Below are 21,593 nucleotides of genomic sequence, written 5' to 3'. Positions count from 1 at the left end.
CATGACCCCTTTCCCGTATATTCTTCTTGCGCTAATTCCAACATGGCGGCTTTTCAAATGTGCTCCATGATTCACATTACACCTATTCAGTGGAGCTCTACACGCATTCCTCATATCCAACATTTGACCTCAATCCCTCTACTCGTTTCAAACTTGACATGGCATTTCTAGACATTTTCTACGTTCTATCTTCGCACTTTGTCCTCACTTATTTCTCACCCTGTATATGGTTTGCCACAAAATACACTCTTTTTCTCTGTTTCTTTTGGTGCTGAATCCAGTGCTAACAATCATTTTCAGCAATTGAATTCACCAAATCGGAATGGTCCCTTGTGAGAATCGAACCCAGGTCTCCCGCACCGAAGAGAATTAATATTGAAATTTATACAATTGCTTAATGAAATATAATGACATATATTCCATTTGTTATATACACATTTTTAATTTATACATTTTCAATCATTAAGGAATTGATACATTCAACGATCACAGAAGTATAAAGACGTTTTCAGAATAAATTGTATTCCAAGTACCACTCAAGTGATTCCAATGTCCAATCCTCAAACAGACACAACTTACCTGTCAATGTGCCCTTCGGCATTATTTTATGTTTGAAACTTCCCGTAAGAACTAAAACTCCTTGAAGAAAGAAAAAAAAAAGACAATTTTCAAAGCAAACGGCCTAACACGGATAGAGGCATGGTCCTTTCTTATCTTATTGAACTTTCAAGGTTAAGAACATCCTTTTCTTTTCTTTAGTGCTAGAATACATTGTGTAACTTTAGCCGACTCAAAGAGAAAAATGTGACAATGAAAGCCGACAACCTGCGTGTGCACATATACGCACACACAAGCGGCTGAAAGCCCTCAAAACATGGTAATACAGGAAGCTGCTACAGCGACTGCTCTGTGACTGGTCATAACTAAGCCTCACACTGAGTTTGGTGACATTGTGTGCTACCTTTGTGTTGCTGTAACACTAGACAGCAACTGTAGGCAAGGATTGTACAAATTTAGATATTTTTTTTTATTTATTTATTTTTACAAGAAGCTCAGGTAATCTTTACGAAATTAGGAAGGATAGATTACAACCTCCAATTCAAAGTGCAAATAACATTCGTCATCTGTGCAGTGCTACAAATGGTGAAAGAAAGTACAACTGTGTCCCGCTTAGAACTACAAGAAATAAAAGTGGTATAACTTATTTACAAAGATTTATCATCCAAATTTCTTACACATACAGCTCAGAACGTTTTAAAAAATAAATAAATAAAACTATAAAGAACTTCAACGTGTGCACCGTTAGTTGTGCGGTATGTGTCGAAAGGGAAGTCCACGTAAATCCAAGCATTCTTAAGTATTTGTAGAGAGACGTTGCTTATTGCAATGACAATTCGTTCACCCAAGTCTTCCAAATTTTGAACCTGTGTAAATTAAATTAGCTTCTTCACATACCCCACAAGAAAAACTTACACAGAAAGATCTGGTGATCAGTGGAGCCATTTTATAAATTTCGAACTCTTTAAATCCATCTTCTGTTGAAATGATCACCCAAGAGATCTCTGACGACGTTAGAAAACTTACATGAAGTGTCACCTTCTTGAAGAATGGCTCCGGGTAAGAATTGGGGGTAGGCATATTGTTCCATTTTGTTCGGACCAATTGACCTCTGAAGAGCTGGTCCTTGAAGTAATATTTTTTCCCTCCTACACAGGGCTCACTTTTGTCGACTCGGCTGAATTTCTTTCTTTGAACGCACCGTCGAAGTGTTATCGTGCTTAAATTGTAAAGTGCACAATACTGCTTCCATAGTTTAATTTTGTGGCTTTGGTACAAGTGCTACGGATTCCAGTTGTATAATTAAATTAATTTTATTAAAAATATCTTTGCTTCGTACGCACACATGTCAAAACTTTTCTGAACCGATTTCACAGACTTTAATTATGCCATCGATAACATGCAAAACACCTTCAGTTGTGGCGCTCACAGGGCTAATGGCTGACAGGCAACAACAGTTTTAACGACTTTGTAGCTCGTGTGCAAGCGCAACTGGTACCTGACGCATTCTTAACAAAATTGTCTGAGTTACTCTTCACAGTGATAGAAACTTCAAGTAACTCTAATAACTTGTTACATTGTTACGAATTTTTCTTTTATTATAAATGAAATCTTTGAGTTTTACGTCCCACGGTTATGCCGGTTAGGCTAAAGGAGACGGTGATGATGAGTAATGAATGAAATAGTGGAATGAAGAAAGTGGGAGGAAACGGGAAAACCCCGAGAAAACCCACGCACACGGTGTTTGTCCACCACAAAGTTCACTTGGCGGGGGCTGGGATCGAACCCGGGACCCTTCTTTTATTATAGTTATACGCCGGACACACTGTAATAAGGTGACATTCCTTAACGAGATATTCCAAACACTTAGTGATTGTGATGCTCAAAAATCAAGAGAGTATAAAGAAGTACAGACTTCGTGTTATTTAATTACTTACAAGAAGTTAAAGAAATTTTAAGGAATTAGAGAAGGATCATTTTATAACATGTAACTGTTAAGTGTGACACTACATTCTTCATCTGTGAAGTAAGTTTACAGAATTTCAAGACAAATGAGGAAGACAAGAGGCTTCGTCAAAACACTTTAGCACTTTTAAAATTGATTTAATGTCATTGCTCAATATTAAATAGAATTTATACACTTGAATAATGGGTCTATCATTTTTCAATTTGCTATTAAAATATTACATATATCATAGCTATATTTGAAAATTACTGTGTTGCTTCAGCTTTTCGTACACATTCTTACAGGAATGAACAAATGTCAACATTGATGGTAAAACATACGATGAAACTTACCTATGCTTATTTTCGGTCAACCTGTTAAACAAACACGGACGAAAAAAGGACATCTGCATTATATAAACATATACATATAAAAAAAATCTAAAATAATAATTGCGCACAACCAAGAATGCAGTAATTTCGTATCACAGGAGACACTTACAACTAACAGAAAACTGGACTAGAAGCTTGATATGTGAGAAGAGAAAAAAAAAAAAAAAAAAAGAAACTGTTAGGCCTACACACTGTGATATGTTATTATTGTTTAAAGGAAGCAATAAACTGTTAGAATCCTGACAAACTTCAACAAAGCCTCCCATTCGCTCATCATTTTAAACCATACGTACAAGCATGGAAACTTCTCACTAAACGACAATAGTTTATTTTGGTCGAGTGACTTAACTGATCCCTCATAAAACTTCACCACTCCATATACCTTTTCCCGTACATGTTATTCCATCGATAGTTTCAGACTGAATTTACCAGACTGTGCAGTATTCTATCTCCACACGCTACAGATCAACTCAGGAATTGGCCAATTCACTCACGTTATTGACAAAATACCATGCAGCAGTATCTGTACTTTTGCGAACGATCGTATACACATTGGCTTCCATTGGAAGAAACATTTAGGTAGTCCAACCAAGTGCTTTGGCAAAAGTGAGTCAAGATAAAGCTAGCAAACTCTTGCGAAATAACATAATTTTTCTCAGTTCCCCTCGTTAAAAATAAACGGTTAAACTCGTAAGGGCATAGATGGTTAAATGTAACTTAATATTATTACACATAGATGTGAAATCGCGAGTTGACTGCAATATTCTCAATTTTGGGTTTCCTGAACTTCAGTCCATCGTCAGATAATAAAGGATTTTGTACCCTCTACTCCTCCTTAATCAAACTCATTTTGATCTCCAGCATTCTAATTCTCAACCAAGGACAATATTGAAAAAAAAAAAAAAAAAAATCTTAATTTTTCGTTTTCTTTTAAAGCAACTTCATTTTACCCTAATTTAGTGCTTCAAGCAGCCTCTATTCGTTAGGTAACCGTTTCATGTGATATCCGGTTAAAAAGTTAAATGTGTAACGATGACAAACCATAGTTGCAACTGTTGACAAGTAAAATACACATAGTTATTTAAAAAAATCGTCCTTCATCTGATTTTTATTCATTTATTTGTTCAAGTATGATCTTTAATTGCTACTTCAACAATATTTATAATATTTTTGTTATGCCCAAGAAATGAAATCTGATTATGCGTAACTTAGAAACTGGAAGTCCGAATATTTAGCACGTAGCAGGTCAAGGTCTACGACAATGCTAAGTTTGATCCCGATCGCATGATATATACATATATATTATGCGATCGGGATCAAATTTGTCATGGTGGTAGGCCTTGACTGACATTATGTTGTGCATGCTTTCGGTTTCGAGTTATGCGAAAAGCTACGAGGCCAATTGCAAATTGAACGTACTGTAGTATTGTGACATGTACCACTTCTCGTTCGGAAAAAATCAAGGGCACTATATATCGTACACATTCAACCGAGCTCATCCAATTGGGATCAAATTTGTCATGGTGGTAGGCCTTGACTGGCATTATGTTGTGCATGCTTTCGGTTTCAAGTTATGCGAAAAGCTATGAGGCCAATTGCAAATTGAACGTACTGTAGTATTGTGACATGTACCACTTCTCGTTCGGAAAAAATCAAGGGCACTATATATCGTACGCATTCAACCGAACTCATCCAATTGGGATCAAATTTGTCAAGGTGATAGACCTTCACTTCTAATATATTGAGCATACCTTCGGTTCTCGAGTTATGGACAGTCGTGAAAGTAAAAAAGTCGTGAAAGTAACAAAGTAAGTTCTAAGAAGCACGTTTATTGCTCGTACCGGGGAAAACTAGCGATGCAAAAGGTGGGATGAGTTATTCGCCACCACACTTGAAGCAGCCTATTTGAAGCCAAGGTTGTTCTGGCAACTTTATTAGATAAACATGTGCACTTATTGGAAGTGTTGTATCCTAGTCTACATTTTTGTGTCTTGTTACGCAGTGAACAACGAATTGGTACACAATTGAACGTGTTTTTCGGTCCGTATCTATCGGCTAACTGGATCCACCATGTCGTATCGAACCCAACTCCTTGAGAAATTTGGAAGTACCAAGATAACAGCAAGATTTCGCATTCTGTACACTGTGAAGAAAGTGGAAACAATGGGTACGTTGTTATATGTCCGAGGAAACAGGCTACTGGTTTCTCGAAAAAGTAATTGCTAAAACTGGCATAGCTCACAAAAACATTCAAAAACAGCCAAAGGAGTGCCAAAATCGGCGAATTAAAAACCCAACAATGAAGTACAAGGAGTCACGTATCATTGATGGTTACAGGACTTCGTCATTAGAAATTTCGAACATCTTTGACAAAATGTGGTTTGCGGATAAAGTGTGCTCTCATCTCAGTGGCATATCAATTTCCAAAACACTTGTGTTTCGGCAAATGCTAATCCGCATGCATTTCACGATGAAACGTCCTATGCGCAACAACTTGACATCTGGTGTGCTGTCTCACTTGTCGAATATGGTTGCATTTTCTTTCACATAGCTGTGAATACCACATGTACAAGCAAATCTTCACTGTTTTTCTGGTACAATTGGATGACATGGAGCTAGCTACTTTCGGCAAAATGGCACGACGTCACATATCACCGCAAAGAGTAAGAGCCTACTCGAGTAGTTTTCTCTGATCATATAATGTCGAAAGAACTGTGGGCCCGAAGTCACCTGTTTTCGATACATTACTTTCTAATTTCTTCCTGTGGAGAATGTTGAATGGTGAAGTGCAACGAAATAAATCATGGAGTATCGCGACACTGGAAGAAAAGATTCGCCGCAAAATTGAGCTTATGACTGCGAGCCTTAAATAACAAGGAACGTTCCATTCAAGTGTGGCTGAATGGCAACGGTAGGCTCTTTCATTATCTCACGTAATTAATTACCTCACAGAGTAACATAAGTTGACTTACAATTTCTTTCCATGACTGGGTTTGTTGGCTTGAAGTTCAGCGTCCCCTTCAGCATCAATCTACATGAGATGTGAACCTACACCCTTAAGCAACAGAACCATAAGAGATTCCACCGAGGCGAAGTAGGTATTAGATTTTTAGTATTAGATTTTTTAGTATTTAGATTTTTGGGCTTTCAGAATCTATGGCCATTTAGCCTGTCACATTTGAGGGATGACTTCCCTCGGCAAGTACACTATCCGAGAAAAGAGAAGGAAGAAAGGACTGGGGAAGGAAGTGGCCTGGAACCTGTAAGTTAGGTGCCACTCCGGAATTTGCCTGGTGTGAATGAGGAAAACCCAGGAAAACCTCATTCAGGGTGGCTGGCCTAAAAAAGTGATTTACACTTTTTCAACCGAGTGTCCCCACCGGGAATCGAACGTCGGCCCGCTCGCACCGAAAACGAGAGTGTTAGCGGCTACGCTACACACGGCCACACGAAGGCGCTCATGTTAACTATTTAGCCACGAGGGAACTCTATGACTGGATTCGTGGGTCCTATTTTACGAACCATCGTATTATACGGTACACTTAGATTTCTGTCCTTGTTATGTGGTCAAACGAATGCCACTGATCAAGGAGATGGCAAGTCTTTACTTTGACTCCAACTGTGACTTTAATCGGTTCTTATAGGTTTAGTAACATTGTGGCCCTTGTACTTATAGTATAATTCTTAACTTCGTATAGTAACATTGTGGCCCTTGTACTTATAGTATAATTCTTAACATCGTATAGTAACATTGTGGCCCTTGTACTTATAGTATAATTCTTAACAGAAGTCACAGTTGGAGTCAAAGTAAAAATTTGCCCAAGGAGATTACCAGGACGCTATAGATACATAGCAATTCATCTGTTTCAACTATACCCAAAATAAAACATTTCTTTCTCTATCACATTAAAGATTTCACCATCATTTTTTATCTATTTTTCTCCCTTTGACTCGCACAAACAAATAGTTAAAAAAAAAAAAAAAAAAAAAAAAAAACTTAACTATGATGGAATTTGTTGCACTACTAAGTATAAAACAAGTTCGGTAGCGAAGTCTTAAACTTCTAATTACATGCATCCGCTCATACACAATACTATAATAATAATATTTCACTTACCTTCACCCTCCTGAAGCCCAATATGAAGTCTTTCCAATAATTCTGTCTTGTTACCGGAAGTGCTTAAGCCTCGAGCTTTTAACTCTTTTTTCAAATCAGCAACCTTGAAAATAAAAATAATAAAAAAAATCACATTATTAATCAAATAATTAGCAATATGAAAGATCAGGATAAATCGCAACACTTTGGAGAGTTCGAAGACTTAAAGGTATTGAGTAATCACAACACATGACACGCTCACACTGTGACGGATCTTCTCGTTCTATTTTATATTGTTTTATTTTTGTTTACATTACTTGTGTAGAATATTACAAGAAACAAAAAGTGATGAACTCAGTAGAGTACCAAAGGGAAAAAAAATGAAGGATGTATGAACTAGGAATCTTGGGAAACAACTTAAAGAAAACTACACGAATTTTGACAAGGTAGAATCTCGCTTTTCATCGAATTTTTGTCTCAAAGTAACAGCTAATAGGTGCGAAAATTTGAGTAAAAATAGAAGACGACGATACTACAGTAAATATATTATTTTGCTTTATTATTAACAATAATATACAAGTACGTAAACAAAAATGAATGGGTTAACCATTATAGATGGTGTTGTTGTTGTTTTCTTGTACAAGGATGATTCACAACTGGATTACTTATCAAAAGAATTGAACAATATTCACAGCAATTTGAGATTGACCGTTGTTGCTTACTGCTCACACTATAGTTATTCTACAGAGGTGAGGCTAGCGCACTTGAAACGTGATGGAATGGCCTTTCCAACAATATGCAACAAAAGGCAGTGCTGTCTTTGCAAGGGAAGTTAGGGAATCAGTATTAACATTCAATTCTTTAAAATAATCTTAACTTATCTATCTGAACTTTCTTGCGTTGAATCACCCATACTACCATTTCGCAAAGTACTGCTACTTCCTCCAGGGACAGTGAAACAACATGCATAATTGAAGCTTCGAAAAATTTAAATGATGTGATTACAAATAATGCTACATTTATAGTGAATATTAAAACAGATATAGAATAATCAAACAATTGAATAATTTGCGATATAATGTATGACAAAAAGAATTAGCTTTTTACGAAGACATTAATTATTGTTTAATTGAATCATGTTTAAAATGATTATTTACTTCATAAGACTGTGCTTATTGTCTGCAAAGTTATAGCATGTATAGGAACTTCAATTTTATAATGTTAATTACCCTAAAACAAATACGATCTTGCTGAACGAATATTGCTTTTGATAACGTATATAGTATTGTAACATCTTTATAGCTATACCATGTCGTATCTAAATTAAAGAAAATATTCAACAACAAAAGACTTCCTTTGGTGTCTGCAACACATCATCATCTTTTTAGACTATTTAATCTATTTTAACTATTTGGTATATGAATAGTTCGTATTCTTTTCCTTGTGGGTGCACTCGGTTTAGCAAGTTCCTGCAATTATTCACATACCTTCAGGTTGCTTTATCTACAGAAGTGTGCTTCACAATATAGTTAAGAAAACGACGTAAGAAGTAACACAATTCTTTATAAGAGTATGCGTAAAGAAAAATCTATTGCTTCATTCATGTCTCAAAGACTAATTAAACAATCATAGATGCTAAAGAATATAGACACTGGGTTGTCCAACCACAATATAAGTTAAGATTGAAATAACATTTCAGTTCTTTCAAGTTCTCGTCGAATTTTCCTTTTTTGCGCGCATCTGAAAACTTTCAACACTGCTTTATGAACAAACGCATCATTTGGATCAACAGTTTTTTTTTTTTCCCTTCCCTGATGAATGATGACATTATAAAGATAAATTCCAATATTTGGATTTGCAGTATGTCGTAAGCCAGCCACCTATCCGTCAGAAATAAAATAGCTTTATGGAAATACACGATCTACAACAATTTCTTCCAAAATCTCCTTTCTTCTCTTCGGAATTTCGACGAGAAAACACTTCTCAAGTTCTTCTCTCAATTTCTGCGAAACCCCACAAGACCTCGCAATAATCCCACGTGATATTTTACGTGAAACAAGTCACTTTTATCAAGCTCGACAATAACGCAATTCCCGTTTTCGCCCAGTCCCCCAATCTCATAGGTTTTGTTACAGCATTGATACATATGAAGGAAAGAGCTTGAGGGAGTACGTCCGTAGCTAACAGGCGCCTTAGCGACGTTGGGTATATGCTTAAACGAGGACAGTAGAAAACACTTTATATGGCATAAAAACAGTGCCTCTTTTATGACCACTGTACACTGCTTTCACTCAGTACTTCACTTCATGTCTTCCTTATGGAGTATTACGTGGTACGGGGCACACTTTTCATTTCGAATTTTTATCTTACTATAATTCATGGGCAAAGTTTTAGAACACAGGTCCCCCTTCCCATTGAACTGTAATAATGACAGAAAACAACGTGCCCTGCGGGGCGCTAACCTGCCTTCACTCGCTAATGCTCGCTCGGCAATACTATGTGAATTAAATATTAAACTATTGTACAGAAAGGAACCAACCTAGCTACTAACCTATATGGGGGACCTGCGTACTAGAACCTTCCCTAATACGGTACAAGTAAAAGGTAAGATCCCAATACATTTTCATTACTTGTACAACGCTATTGCGAAATCAAGTAACACACATATTCCGTAATTTTACAAATTTATGCCCCCATAAAATGAGACAACACCACAATTTTGGCCCATTTCACCAGTATTTTGTTTTAGATGCACCTCCCCGTTTATTAGTTTCTGCTCTACTTTTCTGTTTTCCTTCCATTACTGCAGCATACACGCCCTAGGTTAGCTAAGAAGACAGAGTGTTTAAAACACTGCCATATTATGCTCTACTGTCTCTTTACCTAATACTGAATCAATACGGGCACACAAGTCTTATAGTCCAGAATTTAACTTAGTTTTCCTCCATAATTGGGTTAAGTGCCGTATCGCCGGACCAATTTTAGGATGTGAGGAGGAATGACGAGTGAAAGTGAAATAGTAAAAGTGAAGGAAGTAGTTGTTTTAGATGTTCTAAGCGGCACTCTATGTGGAGGCGGAAGGACTATTTCGCGGAGAGGTACAATTCTCATGACATAGTAGTGCGAAAGGCATGGCGTTGGGGAAGAACATTTCGAGGGCTATTTAGAAAAGAAGTATTTACTTAAAATAAGGAAACCCCAGGAAACTGTTGTACACCATTTTCTTCTTGAAATTGGAAAAGTTTACAAGCCTCAGTTTTGAAGGTAAGTGACTTCTAACTGAACGGGAATGTATTTCTGCACAGTGTACAGAAGCTGTATTGTATGCTAACAAGTGAAGCGTTGCCAGTATCAAACCATGACAAGTACTATTGAAATTTTTATGATCGCCAAAATCCATATGTTGTCACTACCCTCGCTTATGCGTATACTTGCCGTCGCTGACGCGCCTACTCCCTTCAGAAGCATCCCTTCGCTCCGCTCGTTCCTCCTGCTGCGCTCCTAGCTGACTCGGTTTGTTAACATTCGTGTTTTAGTGGCCACCTAGCACAGGCTGGTTTGTGTTTTTGCACTGTAGTTTTTAGCCCCTAACGTAAAGTAGGGTCATCTAACGTAACTTAATGTAATCCAACAAAATATAACCGAATGCAGTACATTTTGGTGCTTTTTTTCACTTTTCAAAGTGGTCCGGCGATACGGCACTAATGCCCTATAATCAATCACCATCCACTTATAATCTTCGTTACCTACTCTTGTTCCTCTCATGCTGACATTTTCTCATTCCGTCCATTTCCCCATAAATTTTCGTAATTCGAGGCCGTCGTCTGAGGGACTTAATATTATTATAATTAATTCTTCCTCCAAAAAAAGTCGCGTTTCAATATTAGAATTGGCATTTATTCCGAAGTTGGGCGTCCGCTTTCGTCAAGTTTTTTCGCTGTTATCTCCTTTCGACACTCTCTGCAATTTGTTATTAGATTCATTAATCCGTGCTCTTCACAAACTTTTAAAAGATTTTGCTCATTATCAAAGTATTGCTTCACAAATGTTAAAACTGCTAGTTCATTGCCCTTGTACATTCGCCATGTTGATAACATAAATGCTCGTTTCTTTCCCACAATGCAACTGTTCGGTTACTTTGCGCCAAGTAGTTCCCTCCGCTCGCCGTATAGTCCCATGTTTATAACCGCTTATATATAAGAAATAAACGGATTTTTCGAGACTCTTATATATTATCAAGCACACAAACGATCAAATTGTCCATATCTTTGCTGTAAATTTTAAAAATTTCGCTGAAAACGGACGCCCAACTTTGGAATTTAACCCTTAGAATTTTGGGCTTGTGTATAGCCCGCTCCCCCCAGTTCTTTGTCACCGGAACTGGAAGAGTCACTACTACTATTACTACTGCTACCAATACTACTGCTACTGCTACTTATATCGAGAACAGAACCCAACCAACCCATGCGGGGCTTCTAACCCGTTCCTACTACTACTACTTTTACTAAAGCTTCCTTACCGCAAGATTTACATCTTAAATCTTTATAACATGCGATCCCGATTCATTATGAACTAGTATAAATCGTTAGAATCACTATGATTCGTTAAAAATCACTGGGGGGAGCGGGCTATACTCAATCCGAATTTTGCAATATTTGGCAACCCTGAAATTATCAATTTTAACTGACGATGCTTTTTTGCAGATTTACAAATTTTTATTATTATAGCACAGACAAAAGTGTCTGCAATACAGTAGTTTATCGTAAAGGCTACTGTTTTCATTGTAGTGCAACCACCCGCAAGTCAGATAATAAATACCAAACGTTACACTAAAAGCAACTATGTCTGCTACAACAGTAACCTTTACGATCTTTTTCGTACAAGGCTGTATTTGCCTTCGGCACAGCTAGCTACAAACAAATTTAAAATACAGCATTCACTTCTTCTCCCATAATTTAATGTACACCTTAAATAGATATCCTGTATTTATCTATTCTTACTGGAGAAAACTACTGAACAAGTAACGAACAGAAACCTTTTTTATGACAACATTCCTGCAAGTGCACATGTAAATACAATCAAAAATGCTGTTACGATATGCACCTTCATACAGTCATACCTTAAGTGCTAACGTTATTAAATTAATGTCACACAATTAATTTTCTATTGAAGTACTCTCTTACCTTCAGTTTAGAAATATCCATAGTTGTTTTTAATTCGGTCTCACTACTCCCGCTTAATTCTTCAGCCATGTTTTTGCCTAGTGACAATGTTACCATATGACAATGTTACCATATGCAATGAATTGTATCAATTCACTAAATACAAATCTTCGGAATTCTTGTAACCAAAGTGAAGAACTAACATCAGCTGTTTAGGGATGGCCACATTTTTTTCGAAAAATGGCTTTTTCGAAAACGAAAAACGGAAAATTTTTCGGAAAATGAAAAACGAAAAATTTTTTGAAAAACGAAAATTTTTTTGAAAAACGAAAAATTTTTCGAAAAACGAAAAAAAAAAATCGAAACATAAGGACAAAGTTTGGAGATGGAACACGAAGGGTCGAAACGAAACTGAAGAGAAATTTGAAGTTGCGAAAGAGCAACATTTCCTTCCCTGCCTGGTTTGATTGAAGTTATAAACAAAAGAAAAGAAACTCATCATTACATACAGATAAGCTTTACTCCTGGACTGAAATTGAATAGTATCTTATTTCGCTGATGCGGCGTGTTCTAATCGTAATAGCTATTTGAGACTGCTTTTAGCTAGCTATCTCGTACTCGCCTTTGCTGATACGGTACGTGGTTTCATATTCGCTGTGACTGCATATTTTGGTAACAATAAAAGATTGTTGTTTAGAGAAAGGACACGGGTCCTACGATATCAGCACTTCTGATATGTTTATTGGCCTAGTGGGAGAAGCATTAGTTCGTTATGAGGAATACCCAACCGACGTTCATTATATAAGTTACCAACGCAGAGCTTGTTTCGAACTATATAAGAGAATTGCAAGAAGAGATATTTTCGGGAAGTATTTACAATGGGAAAGTCGAATATATGGGAACATTTCACTCGTGAAAAGAGTGGTGTTTCTGCAAAATGCAATTATTGTCGAAGTATTATCCACAATCGAAATTCAACGACTGGCTTGTGGTACCATTTAAGATCACGACACGTTGGTGTTATACAGGAAACATCAAGACAGCAGTCACTGGAAGAGATTATTGAGGCCGAGGGTGATCCAGAGATGGAGCCACAAAAAGAAAAAAACAGAGGTAAGTGATTGTACATATCTATTGGTGTCATTTGAAGCTTCTACTCCCCTCCCCGAGTGGGGACGATAAGATTTATTTAGGGGACACTCGTGTTTAACACTCTTAGGGTAAAAATGAAAAATAACGTGACATGAACACACTTAGTTGACTATTTATCTTTACACTCTTGTAACTTTTAGAATAATATAAAAAAGGCTGAAATTTTGTTACAAACTAAGGATGCTATAGTATCACGAACATCCACAAAGATCCAAATGTTTTAGGCTTCTATAATAGTAATAAATAATAACATGGACGGGGCATGCACATCCACAGTACATTAGTGTTATATACTATGATCATGATATGATTTATTTCAAATAAATAGGTACAAAGTTGTCATCATAGATATTCTGCCATTATTGGCAAGTCACTTGCCGCAACTGAGAAGCTTCCATGCTCCTTAGTCTTCACGTAAGGGATTGAAAATTTGACTTTTTTTCCCGAAAGATTATATTTCGATAACTGCTTGGATGAGTATCATATCCAACAACATAGAAGGTTTTTCAACGGACGTAAAGATCATAATGCAGTTTACAGCAATTTGATATCTCAAACTGATCTGGAGATACGATACACATTGGTAAAGTTTGCAACACTGGTTACAATTATGTAATTGCAAGAATTTAATGTAATTACAAGTACCAAAATCTGATTCTGTAATGTTATTAAACCAAAGAGGATCAAGATACATTACAAACAATCCCCAAATACGTCATTTTTAGGAGTATCGCTATCAATATTCACGTTTTTCATATCTCCTGAACGATTTGAGATATCAAATTGCTGTAACGGCTCCAAGAAGTTTACGTCTTTTGAGAATCACCTACGTGGTTAGACGTTCTGTTTATGTAAGAATTTTTTCGGAAAAAGTCTAATGTTCAATTTCTTGTATTCATTCGAAATAAGCGATGGTCATAGTATTCGACACTAAGGTATTTCGGGTTTGCATTTCACTGTCCGTCTCACTTCTATTCATAGACAGATCCAGGGGGGGGAGGTTATTCGCCTCCCTAAGTTTCACAATCACCAGTGCTGCAAAAGTCGGTGAGAGAGAAAACAGAATCTTTCACTACCTTCTTTCCTCACCGTTGAGTTCGTCCTGAATCCGCCTCTGCTTTTATTAATACTATTATCAGGTTTCTGAAGTTTAGATGCTTGTCACATTGCAGCGTCCTTAATTTGCAACACTGAATAACAAATTTGTGTTGTAAGTTTTCGTTTAATATTTAGATTTGAGACAACACCCTCTTTGAGATATGTAATAGCATGGCATAGTGGCGTTAAAATGTAACTTTATGTTATGTTGGCAACACTATTAATTTGTTGGTACTGCAGAGTTTATTAGACAGAGTTCCCTTGTTGTTATTTGCATCTTACAAAATTCCAGCCATTTTTATCAATTAGTTTTAAAATTACATGGGCGTATCAAGATAAATGGTCCATCTCAAATTTTTATACTATAAAGTGGAGAAGTTCCATCTATATATATAAAAGAGAACGTACAATTTTTTGTCCGCTCATCACGCTAATACGGCTGAACCAATTTCTTTCATTTTTGGGGGGTTATTAGGATTTGGACCCTAGATGGTTTTTATCATATCACTTTAATTTTTAATTACCAGTGTCTTGAGATAATTGACCATTCAGGTGTCCATAACGTACAAATCCTTTGTTATTAGTTCATCATAGGTAAAAATAAACGTATTTATATGCAACCCGCATGACCGTGTCACTCGGCGGGTTAACATAAATGACAGGCGATATACAGCGGAAAATAGCTTGAATCTTCTGTTTAAAATTTTTAAATTGATTTGCTTATTTTTACAGACACTTTTACAATATGCCAGCACCGGGATGACCGCAGCGAAGCGGGGCGGGTTAAGATAAATGACAGGCGATATAATGTTAAGATTTACTGCAATCTTCTATGGTTTTTATCATATCACTTGAAAGCGAAAAAGTAAAAATTATCTAAGTAACAAAGTTTATTGCGTTCCGGGGTGACCGCAGCGAAGCGGGGTGAACGCTGCTATCATATCACTTGAAAGCGAAAAAGTAAAAATTATCTAAGTAACAAAGTTTATTGCGTTCCGGGGTGACCGCAGCGAAGCGGGGTGAACGCTGCTAGTATAATATAAGCCTAATTAATCATTTTTTTCTTTTCTTTAAATGTAAAATTTCAAATGATTGTTGCGTTTCCTTATTTTAAAGAGAGACAAAATATTTTTCAAGTGAAAAGAAAACATATAAATAGAAGAATCGCAATCTAGTTTTTATTTTAAGCTTAACACCTTGCAAATTAGGCATGGGCGCGAGACGCGAGAACGCGAGAAGTCTCGTCTCGTCTCGTCTCGCAAACGAGACGAGAACGCGAGACGAGACTTATAATATTTTGCGAGACGAAAACGCGAGACGAGACCTGATATCTTTTGCGAGACGAGAACGCGAGATGAGACTTCAGCAAGTCTCGCGCGAGAAGTCTCGCTAGACTTCTCGCGGTCTCGCATAGTTTACATTTGTGATATTGATATGGTATTCTTTTGCAAGTACCATCATACATATTGAAGAGAAGATATTTAATAATGTCAGGATCGAGTTTTGTAATAAACATGGGTGTACCGACAGTAGAGCGCCAGCAAAGAGAGTGATGGCAAAAGAGCGACGATCAGGAGAGCGTTAGCCAAGAGATCGACGGGTCAAAAGGCGACGCACAAAGAAAGCGACAACCAGGAGAGCGACGGTCCAAAAGGGCGACGCACAGAGATCGATAAACTATGGATCAAATGCTTGAAACGTGGCCATAATTCAAAATCAGTAAAAATGGACAAAAAAAGAATTGCTATAATAAGGCTTTTGATCTTGTTAATTATCAATTTGACATCAAATAAAAAAAATGGAGGACCAAATTTGGAAAAAGTAAAATTGGCGAACTGAACTTGGTACATTGGTGCACTTGACTTTGTTGATTACAAACTTACTAATTTGACATTAATATTTAAAAATTCAAAATGGCGGATCCATATAGCGGACTGCGTTTGAAAAAGTTAGAGATTCGAGAGGGAAAGGTACTTTGTCTACTTCTATAGCTAGGACAGAGTCAATCTACCAGTCATTTATTAATTAAAATATAACTTAATGAAGTCATTTTAATTTTTCAGTTAAACAATTGTTCTTCTCCCCCTTACTTTTCGAAAGCTTAGTCCTCAACCATATAGAGTCATTCCACCTGAAAGCGGAAAATCGAGCAAGACGGTCTATTATGTGAATGATAATAACCAGAAATATATATATAAAGTTCCAAACCGTGTGGAACAAAAAGGCACAGTGGAATACTAATAATATTTTGATTCCAGCAAGAAATATGCTTCCTCCACAAGTGGTGAAAATTTCAATTTGTATTTCGACTTACTTCTGTCCCGACATGTGTTTACGTGGCTACACGTTCCTTGCTGCTTCACGTTCCTTAGCAGCTGTAAAATTCCACAAAAACATTCTTGTAAACAAAGTCCGGGTGTAAAAAGGAATGTAATCACAAACGAGAGTCGTGTTTTTCTGTTTTCACTCCTTTTAGTAGACTCAGTTCACGATTGTTTGTAATTGCTTGCAAAATTTGATTTTGTTTGTAGCGGTTTCAGACCCTGGAATGCAGACAACACAACAATCTTGATGTAGCGTTGGAGCTTCAAAAGGCTGTAATGGTCACATCTGTTTTGGAGATTGATATGTATTGCTTTCTTTTCTTTCTTTCTTTCTTTCTTTCTTTCTTTCTTTCTTTCTTTCTTTCTTTCTTTCTTTCTTTCTTCTTCTTCTTCTTTTTAATTTCGGAGCAACAACAACAATATAAAGTGACAACATGAAAACAGATACTTTAGTGAGGCTCAGAAACACAAATTTGAGCGTTTTAGTCATTTCCGATCAGAAGTTAGAGGGGGCATAGCTCAGCATCCGTTCTCTATGCAGTATATACTTTATATCACTAGCACTAATAGGAATTAGAAACACGAAAGATGATTTTTTGTCTATGGAAAGTACAGATGATACTTGTTATTCTCTCAAAATTACGTTCCCTTTGACACAACAAATTTTTCAAAATTTCTTCCGAAAATATAATTTTGGTTTAATTCATCGACTTGGACTAAAAAGATCCAAATATTTCGTAACCAAAAATGTGTATTTGCATCACTTCTACGTGGTAAAAAAAAAAAAAAAAAAAAAAAGGACTGTCCACATATCTATAGTGCAATTTTGAATTTATTTATTTATTTATTTATTTTTTCATTTTCGATAGAGCTCCAAGAAAATAAACATAACTTAAGATTCAACTATGGCCGTATCTTCAACATGAATGGCGTGCATTACAAACCATTACATTTTCCTTCCTATCACATATTGATAAGTGTTCAGACAAACACTCAAATCTCGAATGCGACCGCACGAAGATTTTGGAATAATTTGTCGTTTCCACATGGAATAACTCTATATTGTCTACATGTTCAGCCGAATCTCCATGGAAGTTATTCTCTTCATCACCTTCGTTTGAGTCGTCTAAATCTTTGTCATCTTCAGTGTTGGAAATAATTAAAAGGTTTACAGCTTCAGATGACAAATTCTTCATTTTCTTATGAAATGATTTGCCCAAAGAAGAAATGAAAGGATCTGTTGTTGCCAAAAGCCTTCGGAACTTATCATCCATGTTTTCAATACGAAAACAGTTTCGAGAGAAATTCTGACAAGCTGACAAGAATTCAGACGGTTCAGACGATGAATTCGACAAAGATTCGGCTGAACGTGTAGACACTTATATGGTTGAGAATGAAGCTTTCGCAAAAGAAGAACAACAACAATTGTTTCGCTGAAAATATCGTCAGTAAATTCTCCACTGATTTCGCGTGTTTATTCTTTATATAACTCCTCTTGTACCATTACCACGCTAAATAAACACCAGAAACGAATTGAATTCAGGCCTGGTCATACCAAAAGTGAAAATGTTTACTATTTGCCTAAACAAACAGCTAAATTTCCGTATTTTTTTTTTTAAATCTTGTTTTTGAGGCGAGAGATAGAGACTGGGCGAGACAAAATCAAATCTGTCTCGCCTAGTGACCAGGACTAGTGATATTCAAGAAACAGTTCACATTTTGTTTCGAGATAATACATTAACGACATCTCAAGATAGACTAATTTTTCCTCTTGTCGCATCTCGTGAGCATCAGTAGTTAATATAAAAACTACTAATACTATAGAATTAAACTCGTTTGGACCCGACACTACTCGAAACTTGAGCAAATATCGAGTCGAATTGGAGATTTTTTGAACCGAGTTCTCGAGTGGATATAAAATATTTTTATTTCGAGTGAAGCCAAATTTAAAGAAAATTTGTTTGAACTTGCTCGTCCCCAACCCCCGAACGGAATGGGTCCTGAAAAGGTAAATCAATATTGTGCGTTCGTGCTGTACTTTGCAGTAAGGAACAATGCTGTCATAATTATGAACTCCCCAAAAATGTTAATGTTCTACAAAATTGATACCTTAGAAGTTCATGGTTCTCATCGAAACATCCCTTCCACACAACATCATCACCTGAAATCGTAGAGACAATCGCAGACGAAGGTAAGTCAGTAACTAATAGTTTATTTCTAAACTTTTGGGCTAGCATTTATTTGAACATCTACTATAAATTATGTCGACTAGTGGAAATAAAAAACATACAATTTTCCTTTGTATTATGAAATTTGTATTGATTTTTTATGTTTTACTGTTATTTTGGTAGTTTCAAAGTATCTAGTTAACGGGGTAAGTGTTGTGACTTTTCGGCAACACTGATAGTTGCTTAGTTAGCTGTTCTTGTTTCTTGAAATGGTTTGGTCAGGTTGTCACAATTACTGATTTCATGATAGGTTTAAGTTAACAAGGCTAATCAAAATCTAGTTATTTTAGGAGATTTCCTCATGACAAAAGATTCAAGAAATAAAGATTGTTAGTTTTTCTTTGTCACTACTTTCCCAAAATGCAATAAATTAAATTCTTCCATTATCTACACTGTTTTCTTTATTTTCTCCTTGGGGTCACGATCTTTGGTCATAAAGTTCTTGAGGAGGGGGAGGCAAATAGGGGGGAAACGACACGTTTTGTCTTGTGTATCCACCCTCCTCCTGATGATGAGACAACATCTTGACAAATCATATAAGCAGGATAGCAAACACCAGTACAATACATTTTTTTTTTTATTATTTCTTTATTGAGGACATACTTGGAAGCTGTCTTTTCGGAAAATTTTGTAGACGGAAACAATGAACTTAGGTAACATTGCATATTCGTGGCTGCGGTTTCCGGCCTTCTGTTATTGCACCCTCGGTAAAAATATCCTAGTTCAAAAATATACGGCTCGCTTTGATTTTTCCTTCAGTACAGAAATTCGAGGCGTTGGTCAGAGGATACCATATCTTCTCTCTCTCTCTCTCTGTTTCTGTCTGTCTCTGACACTCTGACTTTCTTCTTCCAATTTTCAATGCATTATATGAGGGGGAAAAGACACGTGTTTAGTTCCAATGTGATGTAAAGCCTCTGGGTTTAGAACAGATTTGTTCCCCGGTTCCCCCTGCCCATCAAATTGTTTTCTTACGGTAACTTGTGTTATGAAGGCAGAAAAAGGGCCTATTGGCTTGTTTAAGAAGGAAAATTTTTTAGTCAAAATAAAGCAGTTGTTTCTTTCCGTAAACATAAATTTAGGATAAATGGATTTATGGCTGCAAGACGGATCCTCTCATCAAAACCAAGTTGTACGAGGTGACTATCGATTCTGTATTGTTGCTTTCTGTATCTCCAACGTGTGTTACTTGTAACAGAGTTAGATCTAAAATTGTAACTGTTTAATTCCATGTGACAATAATTCCAAGTATTGGAAATCTTGTATGTAATTCGGTTAGACTAAATAATAATAATAATAATAATAATAATAATAATAATAATAATAATAATAATAATAATAATAATAATAATAATAATAATAATAATAAATTTTTATTTAAGCTCATTGTAGTCTTTCTTGTAGTTATTAAAGATTAATCTCTTAACTCTCAATTGTTAAGAAAACGTTTAGATGAAAGTGCATTTAAGTTGTGAAATATATATTACTAACGCTGCATGTTTACTATAAATACGGCTATTTGAGTTACCGTTCTTACCAAGTTATTTGAAAGCTTTTACCTTGCAAGTAAGATTACTCAAATGTAATATGCCGATTTCATTCATACTTCACATAGACAGAGACTACAGAAAACTGGAATTTTTTAATACCGAGAATGTGGGGTGTAAAATCAAGCATTGTGAATCGGAATGAGTGGATAAGCATTGTGTAACAATGCAACTATGAAACAAAACTATGTAAAATTTGAGTATACATTATTTTAAAAGGGTCAAATGAAGACTACATTATTCCAGTATTGATTTGCGAGACCGCGAGACCAACGCGAGAAGTCTCGCGCGAGACCGCGAGACGAGACTCCCAAAAGTTTGCGAGACGCGAGACGAGAACTTAGGTCTGCGAGACGAGACGAGACGCGAGACGAGAACAGCTTTTGATTTTGCGAGACGAGACGAGACTTGTTTCAGTTCTCGTCTCGTTTGGTCTCGCGCCCATGCCTATTGCAAATGTGTTCCGATGATGAGGAGAATATTGGTTTTAGTTTAGCGTCCTACTCAGCTATAGAGACGTGAACTCAGCGTAACATGAGATACAAACCACTTGAGCTCCAGCTTGGAATCGAACCCGGTTTCCCGAGCCGAAGACGCATACGCTAAACATATAGTCACCAGGGACCTCGAATGGGGCTGCGTAACTAAGGGAGATGCTAATGAGCAAAATAATGTAATTAAGAAGTTTAAAGGAAAGGGAAGAACCCGGGAAAGCGCACATGCACTGTGTTTATCCAGCAAAAATCTATACAATTAGCGACGACTCCAAAGAGGGGAAGGGGGTAGTTCTTTGATGCAACGCTACGCCCCAACTGCCGCGTACAGACCCATTGTAATGTAGGCTAAAGAATATCAGGATTATTTGATAGTCCCAAATTCATCTGTGCCTGAGTGGTTGATGGAAGATGAGAGACTTCAAAACAATTTCAACATAAATAGAAATTGAAAGCTAATTATGAATATTTATTAACGTTTATTTGTGAATGAATAAAAATTTAAAACATAATTTTGAACACTTCTGGTGTAAGTTAAAAGCACTTTTTTTTTAATTTTCTACTTTATTTTCTCGGAAACAAAGGTAAGCAAATATT

The 21,593-nt window shown here is 36.4% G+C and overlaps 1 protein-coding gene across 2 annotated transcripts in view; it reads right to left on the bottom strand.

Moving 5' to 3' along the window:
- The window catches only part of LOC145668883 (SAP domain-containing ribonucleoprotein), a 50,654-nt gene extending 38,328 nt beyond the window's left edge, over positions 1-12,326 (bottom strand). Inside the window, exons 1-2 of one of the 2 annotated variants that reach the window (XM_081737143.1) lie at positions 12,175-12,326; positions 7,013-7,115 (exon numbers count right to left, since the gene is read on the bottom strand). In XM_081737143.1, the coding sequence (XP_081593269.1) occupies positions 7,013-7,115; positions 12,175-12,270 (199 nt within the window). In that variant the 5' untranslated portion in view covers positions 12,271-12,326. The remainder of the gene's footprint in view (positions 1-7,012; positions 7,116-12,174) is intronic. The other variant, XM_081737144.1, reaches the window with a different exon arrangement.
- Between the last annotated feature and the right edge of the window lie 9,267 nt (positions 12,327-21,593).

The sequence above is a fragment of the Thermobia domestica genome, chromosome 13 (assembly GCF_964235325.1).
Source record: "Thermobia domestica chromosome 13, izTheDome1.hap1.1, whole genome shotgun sequence".
Lineage (NCBI taxonomy): Eukaryota > Metazoa > Arthropoda > Insecta > Zygentoma > Lepismatidae > Thermobia > Thermobia domestica.
Note: the sequence above shows the minus strand (reverse complement) of the source record. Positions and strands in the feature narration are given on the sequence as shown.